At 44.5% G+C, this 13,747-nt stretch overlaps 1 protein-coding gene across 1 annotated transcript; it reads right to left on the reverse strand.

Moving 5' to 3' along the window:
- Positions 1–330: 330 nt before the first annotated feature.
- Positions 331–10,625, reverse strand: FUCA2 (alpha-L-fucosidase 2). The gene is made up of 7 exons (XM_005518647.3): positions 10,280–10,625; positions 7,565–7,752; positions 5,546–5,885; positions 4,723–4,933; positions 3,178–3,368; positions 1,926–2,034; positions 331–589 (listed from the first exon to the last, which is right to left on the reverse strand). Exons 1-7 carry the CDS (start codon positions 10,483–10,485, stop codon positions 449–451), a joined length of 1,386 nt encoding a protein of 461 aa, XP_005518704.2. The 5' UTR covers positions 10,486–10,625; the 3' UTR covers positions 331–448.
- Positions 10,626–13,747: the final 3,122 nt, after the last annotated feature.

The following is a 13,747-nucleotide window of genomic DNA, read 5'->3' on the forward strand; positions in this document are numbered from 1 at the left end:
CTAAAACTCTCTCACAGTTTTTACTGTGCAGTTTTGTGGAAGGTAAATTTCTTGCATTAAGGAGGGTGTACAACTGACTTATGTGCATTTGAACACCAGCTTGGGCTTCATTCCTTCTTTTGTCTCTAAAAGTCTAGTGCCTGTTTTCCCCACCACCTCATTCTTCACATAACTTGGCCAGAAACTGACTAAACCAAGTGTAGAGGTCAAGGTAGCTGCTCAATGTTTCACACAAGTTCAAAGAAACTGTGCACAGGATCAATTATCAAATACTAGACTTTTTGTGAGGTTTGTTCCATTCTATTCCATCCCTTAATGACAACCCACCTCTCACAGAAAAAGTGAATTTATTGGTCTTTCTCAGTCAAACAAGTAAGTTTAAAACCAATGAGAAGAAAGAGCAAAACATCAGCATTCCCTGCTAGCCAGGGCTCCAGCAGAGCATGGCTCAGTTTACGTCAGTCAGTTGTAAGGTCCAGCCCCACTGACAAGGCAATTGCTGAGGCGTCAATTGAGGTAGAGCAATAACCATTCCCTTTTCTCCCAAGGCAACCCATTTCAGTAGTTCCTTGTACCCAGCCAGCTTCACCTAAAATAGAAAGACACACTACAGTTGAACAGCGCCTTTTCAAAGTACATGTAAGTGCAATCTTGACAAAATAAATACTGATCCATAGCTACCTTACCAAGTATCCTTAAATGCCACTTACCAACCAAACAAGTGATGATTATTAAAGGTAATGGGAAAACATTTGCAAGTAAAAAACATACAAGTAAAAAAGCTGTTCATGTTGGGTCTTGGGAAGTCCTTAGGGCTGTAGAAGGTACATAAACACCTTTTGGAAGCATTTGGGGTGGGATTTATATCTAAGCAGGGATCTAGGAGCCAGAGTACAGAGCTTTGCATCCCCTGTTTCCAAACTGCCTGCTTCCCATGGTGCCATTTGCAGTCTTGAATAAGCATGACTATTTCTTCCAGAATGCAACCAGGTATCTCAGAGAAAGCTGAACAACTAAAAACCACAAATAGGTTGATGTTGTCACTTACACCAGCTGGTAACCTGCTGGAGCAGCTGCAGACCAGTCTCTCCTGCTGAGGAACAGTACTTTCTAGTGCACAGAGTCTAGCTGCCTCCCCAAAATTCCAGAGGCATCTCCATCACTTCTGAAGTGACTATCTTGGCACCAGTCAGCCTACTTTTGTATGGAACTAGACCAGAAGGGGCAGTCCAAAAACTCTCCTAGCACATTTCAGCAGCTAACAGACATGCAGTACATGAGACCAGAGCAGAGCTAAGCCAAAGTGAATCTCCCCTTAAATGCACAGAGTTGATACCATCTTCTGCTTCCACTGGCTTACTTGCTACTTGCCAGTGTAGGTGTGGCATCACTGCCCTCAACTTCTGACCTCTACTTGGTATAAGATGCACATCTAGGATCACACTGATTGCTCTTCAGACTCCCTGGGCAACAAAAACCTCTGTGAATGTTCCCTTCCTGCAAGGCTTTGACTTCAAACAACTGTACCACTACAGCAACTCCAGTACACCAAAGTCATGAGGACAGCTACTTCTAAAGAAAAGTCATGCTGAGTTAGGAGTCTACACAGGAAACAGGAGAGGTGGCACAGTTTTTTCCCCTGTTCCTTGGCCTCTGTGATTCTTAGTTTGCAAACTAAAATATATCCCAGCAACATCTCAGTCTAACTTGTTGGAGAAGAAACATCCCACTGGTAGGACTATGACAAGGAGGTCCCAGAAAGAAAACAAACATTTTTCTGGGTCTCTTCCAAAGTACTCTGTCCTAAGAGCTATGCATTCCCAAAGATGCCAGAAACTTAAATAAACGAGATGCAACATGACACGTGCTAGGAGGAAGGGAGAGGGGTGGTGTGTGTGTGTGTGTGTGTGTGCATGCACTTTTACCTGTGTTTCTCCAAGCTTAGCCTGTGGCTCACCAAGTTCCAGAATCCCAGAGATTGGCCAGTTAAGGAAGATAGCATTGACTTTCCCTTCTTCAGGGCTAAAAGTGTACCTGGTTGGAAATGGGGACCAAAATGGCATGTCAGCTTTTCCCTGTAAATTTTTAGAAGTGATGCATATGAGTGCTTTCAAGACTGGAAAAAATGATTAGAAAAGTCAGGATTAATTACATTTTTCACACAGGTAACCACCTTGTCAGATTAATTATTACCTTAATAATGTACTGTTCCTTGAAAATTTGTTTCAACAAACGAGGTAATGAAGACTATTAAAGAACTGAATTCAGAGGTAAACATCTGTAGTTACTTTAGCACACTGTAACAACTCAGCCATATAGGAAGGAGATACAGGATGGGAATTCATTAACAGAAAATTGTAGGTTATATTCAGAAAAACACAGTAATTCCCATCTATACACTAGCATGCAGACTAAAATAATTTTAAAATAGCATGAGCAACAGAGTTTCCACCTTGCTTAGCTAGTTTTTAAAAATACTGTTTTGATCACTATGCCATTGGAAATCTTGTGGCATACACCTGAAACATTCCTCCTTCCTTCCTTCAGTTACAATTTTTTATTGCTCTTAAAAGGGATTTTACTAAGCAGTCAACAGTTCAACATCTCCAGGCTAAAGCCAGATGTCTTAGTATGGGAGTAAAAACACCCACTGAGACAACAGGGTAATGACTAAAGCCCTGATGGATCACGAAGGCTTAAGGGAAGCTACAGGTAACAAGGGCAGAGGGGAGGCCAGAGGTGGACTGTATTTAGCAACCCAAATAATTGCTGTTATCTTCCCACTTTCTTTCTAAACATCAAGTGATACTGAGTATTTCTTTATCCAGACAAACACTTCATAGCAAACTTGCATTTCCAGATTTTGTTTTTCCTTTCTGTTGCCCACTAGCAGCAAACAGAATTACCTAACAGATTAGCTGACACCAAGAAGCAAAAGATCACCAAAGAAATGCTTGCACAGCTTTCCTTCCAGCCTTGGCATCATCCCAAAACGAGTCTCTACCTACAGCTTCATATCATTTTAGATGCAGTTACTCGCACTAACAAAGGCCTTAATTCCTTCACCACATACAAACTAAGAGTGATTTCTGTAGCATCAAGTCATTGGGTATTTCAAAGTTTCACATAACATTGGCACTGCTTTCCAGAGCCTGCATTTTGGTTCAGTAGACTTACCAGACTCCAGGTGTGACTGTGTCGTTCTGTGCTCTCCATGGTTTCGTTCTGTAGATGGCCTCTCCGTTGACCTTCAGCCAAGCACCCACCTGCCTCAGGCGCTCCTCAAACACAACAGGGATGCGACCATCGTGAGTGGGCCCGATATTCATCAGGAGATTTCCTCCACAAGACACCGTTTCCACAAGTTGCTGAAGTGTTTTTTAAACACACAGAGCATACAGTTATGAGTATATTTGAAGTACCTTCTAAAGTCTGCTGTACTGCCTCAGAATGATGAGCCAAATGCGTTATGCTACTGCTGCATGCTGAGACTTTGGGGTTCATCCCAAAAGTTAATACAAAATTTAAGCTCCCATAAAACAAAGCTCTGCTGTCAATTTTTACATCTGAACACAGCCCCAAATACCTCCTTGCACCAATATGTCTGCCTGAATCTACATTAGAATCAGATCCTGCAACTCTTTATCATTTCAACTTCTGCAGGAATGTCATGAGGGTTTTATCAACAGGACAGATGATTTCTCTGCACCAGAGTAAAATAAGGCAAATAGTTGCTACTTCATCTTTATTGAATCTTAGAAAAGCAACTTCCTCCTTCCTCCTGTTTGATGCTTTTCCTATTTTACAGAAACATCTGTAAAACACAAGGAAGCCTCCTACAAAGCCTATAAAGCTTGTGTTCACATCCACACTGCCCTCCAGAGATCATGGACTGAGATGCTTAAGTCTGAGAAACAGACAGCTGGAGACAAGCTGCTGAATTAATTCAAACCATCTGCCTCTGAGAAGAGGTTACTTCAATTTGAAATTGTCTTTTGCAAGGACAGCACTAGAAACAGTTTTGGATTAAGCAACAACAACAATCTTTCCCTCACTAGCTGAATTTTGCAATTAAATGCATTATTCTGAAAGACTGATCAGTCTTCCTTTCATTCAGGTCTCCTAAACTTCAAAACTTTTTTAATACCTCAGACTAGTAAGGGAATCAATGTTCTAACAACACCGGCTGTCTGCTCCTGGTGGTGTTTACCTGCATGTCTGTAAGGAAAGTTCCTCACTACAAAGTAAAACTACTGTTGAGTCATAAACTGTTTCTGTCTGTAAAGGGAAAAAGATGTAGCATCCCAGCAGGAGTTCCTAAACAGGAGCTGTGAAACTGCAACTCTTAGCTTCCCATCAGCTTGTGTATGCAGTTACCACAGAAACATAGTCAAAAAGGTAATGATGAGACTGTCATCATTAATGACATTAAAGATCAGTCCTTGGCCAGTTACTCACAGGGAAAATGCCTTCTAACAAACAGACTGCATTTTCACTAGAAATTCATTCTACAGAAACAACTAAGAGGAAGATTAAGAATTACACAGATATTCCATCCTGCCAGCATTAGGCTGGAAATTAACAAAATTACTTATTATTTCACGGATTCACTATTGAATTAAAATCATCTTATTCATAAAAATAATCGAACTGTTAAACAGCACAACACAACAATCAGGAGAGAGAACGGGGAGTGGCAGCAGCTCCTGTGGCGCAGGGTACCTTCACCAAGTCCTCGATGGCGAGGTAGTCTTGGAGCCGCGCGTCCCTGCGGTACCCCCAGGAGCCGCGGTCGATGGTCATGCAGTTCTCCCACTTGTGGGACAGGAGGTGCCCGGGGTTGTAGCGGTCACTGCATGTGTAGAAGCCGCCGTGGGCACAGATGCTGCCAGCTCCCCAGCGGTCATTGGTCACTACTGTGTCCCGGACTGGGCTGGGAACAGAGGAGTTTTATTAATTTTATTCTATAAAATGCAGCCAGCCTAATCCCTTCCCACACATACCCCTCCCAGGAACAAATGTTTTGGATGACTTCCATACTATTAATTTATTACAATAAGATTAAGTTCAATGTCAGGAATTCTACTCTCATGCTTTTCTAATAAAAGGTCTAGATCAGAATTTCTTAGGGAAATAAGCTCCAGATTTTTACAGGAGCTCTGCCAAAAAATCACTCTGCACTTCATATCCACTGCCAGATGTTCAGCCTGCAATGACAACAATGTACCCGTATTCTCAAATTGTCCTGCTATCCTGTGTTTCTGTGCAACAGCTAATACTTGTGGAAGACCATGATTCAGCAGAATAGCAATACCATCTTAAATGATTAATTTGCAAATGTGTTTAAAAAATACAAAACAGTCTTTTTCTAAAGCCAGCTTTGATAGTTCTAGGAAAAATCTGGATTGTGTATTTCAGGACAGTTAATATTTTGTTAAGTCCTCTGAATTAGAGGTAGCAGCTTCCACAAAACAGACAGAAAATGAAACAAACTAGATACAGAGCAGAATTTCAGATAAGGAGATAAACCAGCATCATTATGTACCTGTCATTATACAGCCAAGCCAAGAAACCAGTGCTGTTCCAGTAAGTATCTGGAGCATTTCCATCCCCATCAGACCAAATTATTTCCGGCTGGTACTTGGTCACAATTTCATAGAGTTCTGGTAATGATTTGCTGGTTGGAAACTTTCTTGTCTTAAAGGCATTGGTAGCATCCTCAAGGAAGAGAGGATTGAACCATTCAAACAGGGAGTGGTATAACCCAAAATGCAAGTCAGTCCTGTTTCTAACAGATGTTGCTAGTTCAGAAACAAGATCTCGCTTTGGTCCCACATCAACAGCATTCCAGTTCCAAGAATATTTGGACCCCCACAAAGTAAAGCCTAAAAAGAGAAAAATCAGAGGATAAGAAAGAAAAGAAGAAGAGAGGACATTACAGTTCTTCTTTCTGGAAAGTGGCTGGAAGTGTTGCAAAAAATAAAATAATAAAAATTATATATGTAATAATATTGTTGTCATGGTATAAAGTGTGCCTATAACCTGTTTATGCACAATGGGAGTAGTCCTAGCATCAGAACACCATGTATTTTTTGTATGTACACATATCCATTTATACTTTCCAGTTCTGTACTGCTTAGGATAATTATTCCTTCTCTTTATTTATTCAGTCTGTTCGTATGTCACAGTTAAATTAACTAGATCACTTTTAAGGCTTCTTCCAACATAACGCATTCTTTAACTCTACAACTCTGAAATTAACCAAAAATACAGTAGCTTTTGAGGCATCTACATCAAATGTGAACTGTAAATACGCAATCAGCAACTGGAAGATAGAATTGTTTCTCAGCTGCAGAAAGCCCAAGCTATCATTTGCATTCCAAAACTGTTCTCCTATTTTTTGTTCCTATCTTATGCAAATGTTTGCTTTTTGTTTGCCTTGATATTTATAACAGCTCAATCAACTCTTCTGTACATGTATAAGGAGAGGGCAAAAACTCCTGAAACGGCTTTTAAAACATCAAGATTAAATATCGGGAGGGATTTGACCTTTGAGACACACATCAGTCCAGCACAAGCACGCACAAATACTACTGCACTGCACACTCAGACCACTGCCAGAGGAGTTCCACTCTCATTTTCTAACCCCTTTATCCTCACTGTCTAATAAATCTTGTGCTATTTTTGTGAACTGGATACATGCAATTGTACTGACTAAACGACCTAAAAATTCATGCACAAGGCTATTGGACAGACTAAATGAATCCTGGTTCTTTTGAAGTCACTGGGAATTTCACCACAAGAATCGAGATCAAGAATTATGTGTGTCAGAGCTGAGATTAAAACTGATGCATCACAAGTTGCCAGCCTTGAACCCACATCTCACAAAGACCAACAACATTCATTAAATGTATTGTAGTATCTTAATATTTTATACTTTCTTCACTACTGTATTTCCTTCCAGAAGCTTTCTTTTTCTTTACTTTTCTCTGCAAAGCATCTTACAATTACAGTGCAAACAGGAAAAAAGTGCCTGTAAAGCTACAGGTCTGGTTCAAGGTTTTGGCTTCCATGCACTACATCAGGAAGAGCTATACCTTCCTAAATCTGAAGTTGACTCCTGGAACACATTCCTAAATTCCTTGGAGAAACCAAGGGAGTTTGTTAACTGCCTGTTCACAGCAGCTCTCCAAATGTTAAACAGTGCACAATTCACTTTTATGGTTCCTTCAGCAATAAATTGCACAGAAATAAAAAATAAACTATAGCCACTGCAGGAAGCTCAGCTGCCACCACCACTTCAGGCTGTCTTACCCACAGCAGGAGAACAGTGGCACAACCTATTGCTCCTCCTATGCAAACTCCATAGCTACAGTTTGTGTGTATGAGTCAGGAAAACACCCGCACATTTCTTGGGTGGTTTTTGTTTCCTCTTTGGCTGTGGTGGGGCAGGTAAGCCTGCCTGGCTTTCTCTATGTCTCTCAGAAGGCAGGAAAGTTGCCTGCTTTTTTCATCTGTTGACAGAAATGCAGCAATCACTAACATTCACAAAGCTTCCACTTACCTTCATGATGCTTTGAAGTTAAGACAATGTATTTTGCACCTGACGCCTTCAGAATATCTGCCCATTGGTTGGGATCAAAGAATTCTGCTGTGAACAAAGGACCAAAATCTTCATAGCTGAAGCCAGGTGGGTAATTTGTGTCCATAAATTTCACATAAGGCTCTCTCTTTTCTTTCTGCCAGTACCACCTACAAAATACAGAACAAAGCATGTCTGCTGATATATTTTTAGACAAAGAAAAGAGAATTGAAATCATCAGCTCCTATTTAACACTGCAAGGGAGACGCATTGGACGTACATGACACTGGCAATAAGAAAAAAACTGCTCCGGAAGAGTATTGATTATCAAAGATTTCCTTTTTTCTATCTTATTTGTCCATGTCCTACATCTTTGAAGCACTCCAGTTTGGAAAGGTCTCAGGATTTCATTTGAAGCAATGACAAAAGCAGCTACACTTTGAGAATGGAAAAATGGCAGTCTTGGTCAATACCAAAATCTCAAACCTGTACCAGAGAGCAGGTAGAGACAGTCTGTGTAGGCAGCTCAGGTGGCACAGGAAATGCTTTTTTCCTGGACTTGCATGAGTCACCTCCTCAAGTCTCACACCTCAGCCATCAGGATCTCTGTTCTGCCACCCACAAACAGGGGGATCATCAGCTTTACCTCTCTGACAGCCCCGAGTCCTCTACAGAACTGCAGCTGAGTGACCCAATGTCCACAGCCCCAGGGCCAAAGAGAGCTGTGACCAGGTCAGTGCAGACTCTGCACACCTGAGGCTTGCAAGCAAAGGCACCCTGCTAGAAGAAAGCATGACCTCCAACCAAAACCTGCCCCTGCAAGAATGCCACACACTGACAAATGCACCTCTGTCACCTTTCTATGAATGAAACCAAGCAGCAAAAACCCTCTTGTCAAATTTAGGTACATCAGAAAATAGATTGTAAGTGAAGGAATAAAACAGGCCAGAATCTGAATGTTTGAAATTAGTTTCTCTCTCCTGTGCTGAGCAGGACTCTGACCTCAGTTCTTTAAGACCATAGTGTGAATATTGTTGTAAGCTTCCCAAAAACACTCCAGCATAAACCGATACAATGTCTGGCAGCCAACAGCAAAAAAAAAGCTTAGAAGAAAGAGGCTGAGCCAGCTTTCCTCATTGAAAGAGCCAGGGGAAGAGGAAATAACACCAAAGCACAACAAACACATTTTAAAATCTCTCTGATCTCAAAGTATGTAATTTCTTAAATTAAAAAGTAACAACCTTGCTTCTCTCCCATAGTCATATGGTTTGCTACCATGAACATTTCCATGCTGACATGATTAGATTCTAGAAACATCCTTACCAAGGCTGTGGAGCTCTGAGGGAAGGCACATAGGATAGGTGATAATAGTTTATGACCTTCCATTTGAAGCTGCTAATACAGGACCTCAGTCATCTGACTGCACATGCTGTCAGAAGGCCCTGAAGCAACTCTACACCCACACCTGCCATGGGATAGGAGCAATTAATAAAAAGCAATTAGAGTTTTGGGGTCAAAACCCAAATGCTAGAAACTGAGTCTGTACAAAACTATCAGAGTACAGCACTCTGAGTGAGGCCTGAATGCAAACCTAATTCTGTCCTGCCCCTTTAAAAGTAATTTATTAATAAATGTAGTCTGCATTAAAAACCTGCTGAAACACCTGAACTTAATTCTGAAAAGAACAGGTGTTAGAAAGCATTGGTTTTATTAGATACATGTTGGCTTCCTTTGCAAATATTGTCATTGAAATTAAGGTTCACCATAGCTCTGTCACAAAGCTACCTTTATCTTCATATTGTAAATAATAATGTATCTCATTTGAAGTCTCACAGGAAGTACTTGCTAGAGCAAGGAAAGGTGACAGCAAAAACACTTACAGCCAAAAGGCCCGAACCACTGAGCACTCACAGAATAAAGATTTCATTCAGCCTCTGAACTAAAATTATCTGAAGGATCAGAGCTTTAAGTGCAAAGCACTCCTGAATAATGGTAATAACAGTAAAAAAAAGGAAGAAAACCATCAGCAGTACAAAAGGCACACAAGAAAACAGCACGGCTGCTTGGCAAGTAAGGGAAGCGATGGGCTCCTGCGCTCCCCAGAGTGCTCCAGCAGCTGTACAAGGCGGCTCCCGAGGCTGGGAGATGCCAAACTCCTGCTCCCACAAGGGAGAACCCCTTCACCCATCCCTTCACCCATCCCTTCACCCATCCCTTCACCCATCCCTTCACCCATCCCTTCACCCATCCCTTCACCCATCCCTTCACCCATCCCTTCACGGCGGTCCTTCAGGGGTCGCTTTTGGCCACTCAATCAAACACCTCTCCCACCAACACTGCTGTGCTGCAAAGCACTTCTCTCAGCTCTACCAGCTCTCTGCTGAATTTAGTCACTTCAGCCAAGGTATTCGGGAGTTTTGGGGCTGGGCAGACAGGTGATCAGACACACCAGAAGTACTGTAAACTCCACTTCCTCTGCAAACGGCGCCATGGAGTCCGTGGACTCGGGTGGACACTAAGCTCTTCCCACACACCTGAGCTCCGTGGTCAGCCTCCAGAGGGGCTCCAACCCAAACCACCGCAGTACGCGGGGACACCACACCATCCCCGCCTGCCCCGAGCGCTGCTTTCCAAGCGGAGCCCTCGGGCCGCTGCCACGGCCCGTCCGCCGCAGCTGTTCCGGTGCCTGCAGCTCACCAGAACCACTCGCTGCCGAAGCTGGGCACCGAGAACACGCCCCAGTGGATGAACACGCCGAACTTCGCCTCATCAAACCAGGCGGGCAGTGGCCGGGCGTCCAGCGAGCCCCAGGTGGGCTCGTAGCGGGGCCGGGCCTGCAGCAGCCCGGGCAGCCCCCGCAGCAGCAGCAGCAGCAGCGCGGCCCGCCCGCCCGGGCCCGACATTGCGGCGGGGCCGGACGCGGCTCCACAGGACGGCGTTCGCAGTGCTGCTGGGCCGGGCCGGGCTGGAGCGGGGAAAGGAAGGGAAAGGAAAAGAAGCGGGGCACGAGCGGGGCAAGCTCGGACTGTCCGCGCCCCGCCAAGGCCGCCGGCCGCACAGGGGTGCCGGGCTCCGGCTCTGTCCCTGGCGGCGCCCGGCCGGCAGCGCTGCCTCTTCGCGCCTCCCCCGCCCCGCCCGCCGCCCGGGCGCTCGTCCGCATTGGTGCCGCTCCATCCGGCTGCTCGACCACAAACTGCCCCCTGGATTTTAAGGATTTCAGGAAAAAATGAAATAACTGGCTGACGCCTCGGCCGTCATCCCGCCTTGCTTTCCCCCGCCCCAGGCCCCTCCGGCTCCTCCCCCGGCTCCTCCCCCGGCCGGCCCGGCAGCCTCGCCCGAGAACGGCCTGACGGTGTCTGCGGGTTCTACGGCCGTAGCCGGCTCTGAGCCTTGGATCTGCAGCCGCTCCGCTCCAGAGGTGGCCTCGGCAGCCTCCTGGGTTTGTCCTTCCCGACTGCTGCCCACCACAGGCTCAGCTTGTCTCGCCCTCCCAAGAAGGACAGGGTGTAACATCGCTTTGCAGCTCCTTCCAGCCGACTTGTAGTGGAGGCTTCCCGGGCAGAGAGGTGGCCCAAAGCCTGTCAAGGAAGTATTTCTCTCTTTGATCATTAGAATGGCCTGTGCGGAAGCTGCCTCAATTCAGTAGATTACACTTTGCGTTTGTGCTGCGGATCACGGGTGGCAGGCACATACTTTAAAAGATACATCTTCCAGCAATTTGTTGCCCAGCCTGGTGTTTTTCCAGTCTTTCCTGATGCCCGAATTTTGTGTTTTTACTTCAGCCCCCAGCTACCATGGGACAGCCTTTGTGAAATAATTTGGTTTAATCAGCAAATCCTAACTTTCCATAATCATCAACACAAATGGAAATTTCTTCGGCAATCTCATCAGAACAGTTGAAAATGAATGAGCAGGCAACTGATTTAATCTCTTTCCAATTGAGAAGAATGTATACTTTACTGCTGTTCTATGGAAATAGAGCTTCAGTTTCCAGAGCCATTAACCACAGCTGTTACATCTAATTAAAAAAAAAATATTTAAAGGGCTGTGAAAACAAGGTTTTGTAATATTTTCGTTTATATACCTTGATTAATATAATAAGTTACCAGCAGGTAAAAAACATTCCAGTATATTATTCTTTCTGACTGACTGTTCACATTACTCTGATTTACCGAAGCACTTTCATATTACAGCAGGAGCCTCTTCATATCTCTTTTACATTCACTGTTGACCTACTTTACGTCTTCTTTTTCCTTCACCCCTTTAGGTGTCACTTTGCTTCTCAAAAGGAATCTTTAGATGCCTTTGACCTCTTGCTATGGTATCCTTTCTAGTTTATCATTCAGTTTCTTCATGTTCTCCTTTTTGATCCCACCAAAGGATTGCAGACACTGAGCAGCTCCTTAATGTGGGAACTTTGAAGCACACATTCTGTACGGCACGACAAAGTTACAATTGCTCTGTAGCTCAAAATTTTTGGAAGAAAAAATTATTTTAAAAACAGTCATGGTCTGACCCTAAGCTTGCTGACGTGCCATAAACTTTGGTGAGGTTTGGAGCAGGGACTGTGTATTTCAATAACTAACTTGATTGCACCAATAAAATGAAAGTAAATAAAATGAAATGAAATGAAAATAAGGCAAACATTTCAATAAAGAGCAGTGATGAGTACACTTGTGATTAAGGCATAAACAGGTTCAGAAAATGTCACCAGCCCACACACACCCAGGTACTGAAATCCCTGGTGGGGAAAAAGGTCCTTGGTGTACGATCACATTTGTAATAATGGAGGCTGCAAAGGGTAAATAATAAAAATAGCACATTGTCAGATCTTGTGAATAACACAGGCTTGGAGTGTGCAGCTGCAAAAAGCTCTCTAAGCATGGGTACGACGTTCCTGCCTGTGTGACCGTGCAGCCTCTGGGCCCCGTGAGAGGGGCTGTAAGCATGGAGCACACTGCTGTGCCCTGCCAGAAGGCCCTGGTGCTCTCTCACAGCACAGCCCCGCTGGGAAAGCTCTGCGGCTGGGGAAGGAGCAGGCTGCTCTGTCAGCAGAGGGAAGGAGGAGAGGAAATAATTAAGGCAATTCCCTGAGAGAAGCTGAGCAGAAAAGACCTTTTGACCTGACTAATGGTTGACATATGAGGCTCCTGTACTGGATCAATTGCCTCAACGACTGCAGAGGGTGACTGCTGGGAAGATCACAGAACCCCTGTGCCTGGAGAGCTGCACGGGCTCGGCACTGAGACGAAGGCACTTGCCTGTGTGGGAGCAGAAACCAGAAACTGAATTTCACATGGACAAATTTCAGACTTGATAGGTTTTGATACAAACCTGGAGAGTCGTAGTTGTTAAAATGCAGCTTGAATGCAACTTTCATGCAGCCTGAATGCAACTTTCACATTGGATAACTAGATAATGCAGCTCTGGATGCATGAAAAATATAGATTGCGGTCTTTTCTGTCTTTGTCATTGTGGCTGCATGGCAGCGAGGACTTTATTCGAGGTAGAATGTAATATGATTTGCTTGTAAGAAGCAGTGTGAACATTAAATATCCTTTTAAAGATGCACCTTGTTGTAAAAGGGTTTCTGTAAAACACCAGGAAACGAAACCATGAAGCTTGATTTTACTTCTGCCTAGGTCTGTGTGACTGATCTGAAAGGCAGGCGACTACCTTCCTGCCGAAGTTAGTTAAGTCTCTTGCAACCCAATCCTTAAGAAAGATGGGGAGGGAAGTGATGGGGGGGGAGGATATTTGACCCGTCTCCCTCACGGCTCTTCTGCAGGGATGCGGTGCCTTGTGCAACCTTCCGGCTTTGCGGGGCAGAGGGCACCCTGTTACACAAACCAGAAGTGGTGGTGTGGGTTGCTCTTTTTAACTGATTTTCTTTTTTTTTTTTTTTTTTCTTTTTTTTTCCCCCGAGAGACGGCAATGGCGGGAGCATGAGGACACCCCGGGGGATGGGTGCATCCCCCACTTTGCTTTGCTCCTGTGCAAACACAAAATTTATGTTCCCAGAGACCCAAAATCGCCGCCGGCGTCCCAGCGGGGCGCTCGGAGGAGAGGGGCGGCTCTTCCTCTGCAAACTTTGCCTGTCCCCTCCCTCGCCGCCTCTCTCCCTCCTCTTCTCTCCTCCCTGCCCTTCTCGGCTCCCCGTCGACG

Source organism: Pseudopodoces humilis, chromosome 3 (genome assembly GCF_049639895.1).
Source record: "Pseudopodoces humilis isolate 2021_Gansu_Grassland_sample_001 chromosome 3, ASM4963989v1, whole genome shotgun sequence".
Taxonomy (NCBI): Eukaryota; Metazoa; Chordata; class Aves; order Passeriformes; family Paridae; genus Pseudopodoces; species Pseudopodoces humilis.

What these genes read in the sequence shown, in the direction of transcription:
- FUCA2 (XM_005518647.3), bottom strand. Translation starts at nt 10,485, where the DNA reads ATGTCGGGCCCGGGCGGGCGGGCCGCGCTGCTGCTGCTGCTGCTGCGG. An exon ending in ACAGTCACACCTGGAGTCTG is followed by an intron (nt 2,035 to 3,177) that starts GTAAGTCTACTG and finishes ATTTCCAACCAG; the next exon opens with GTACACTTTTAGCCCTGAAG. An exon ending in CTAAGCTTGGAGAAACACAG is followed by an intron (nt 590 to 1,925) that starts GTAAAAGTGCAT and finishes TTTCTATTTTAG; the next exon opens with GTGAAGCTGGCTGGGTACAA.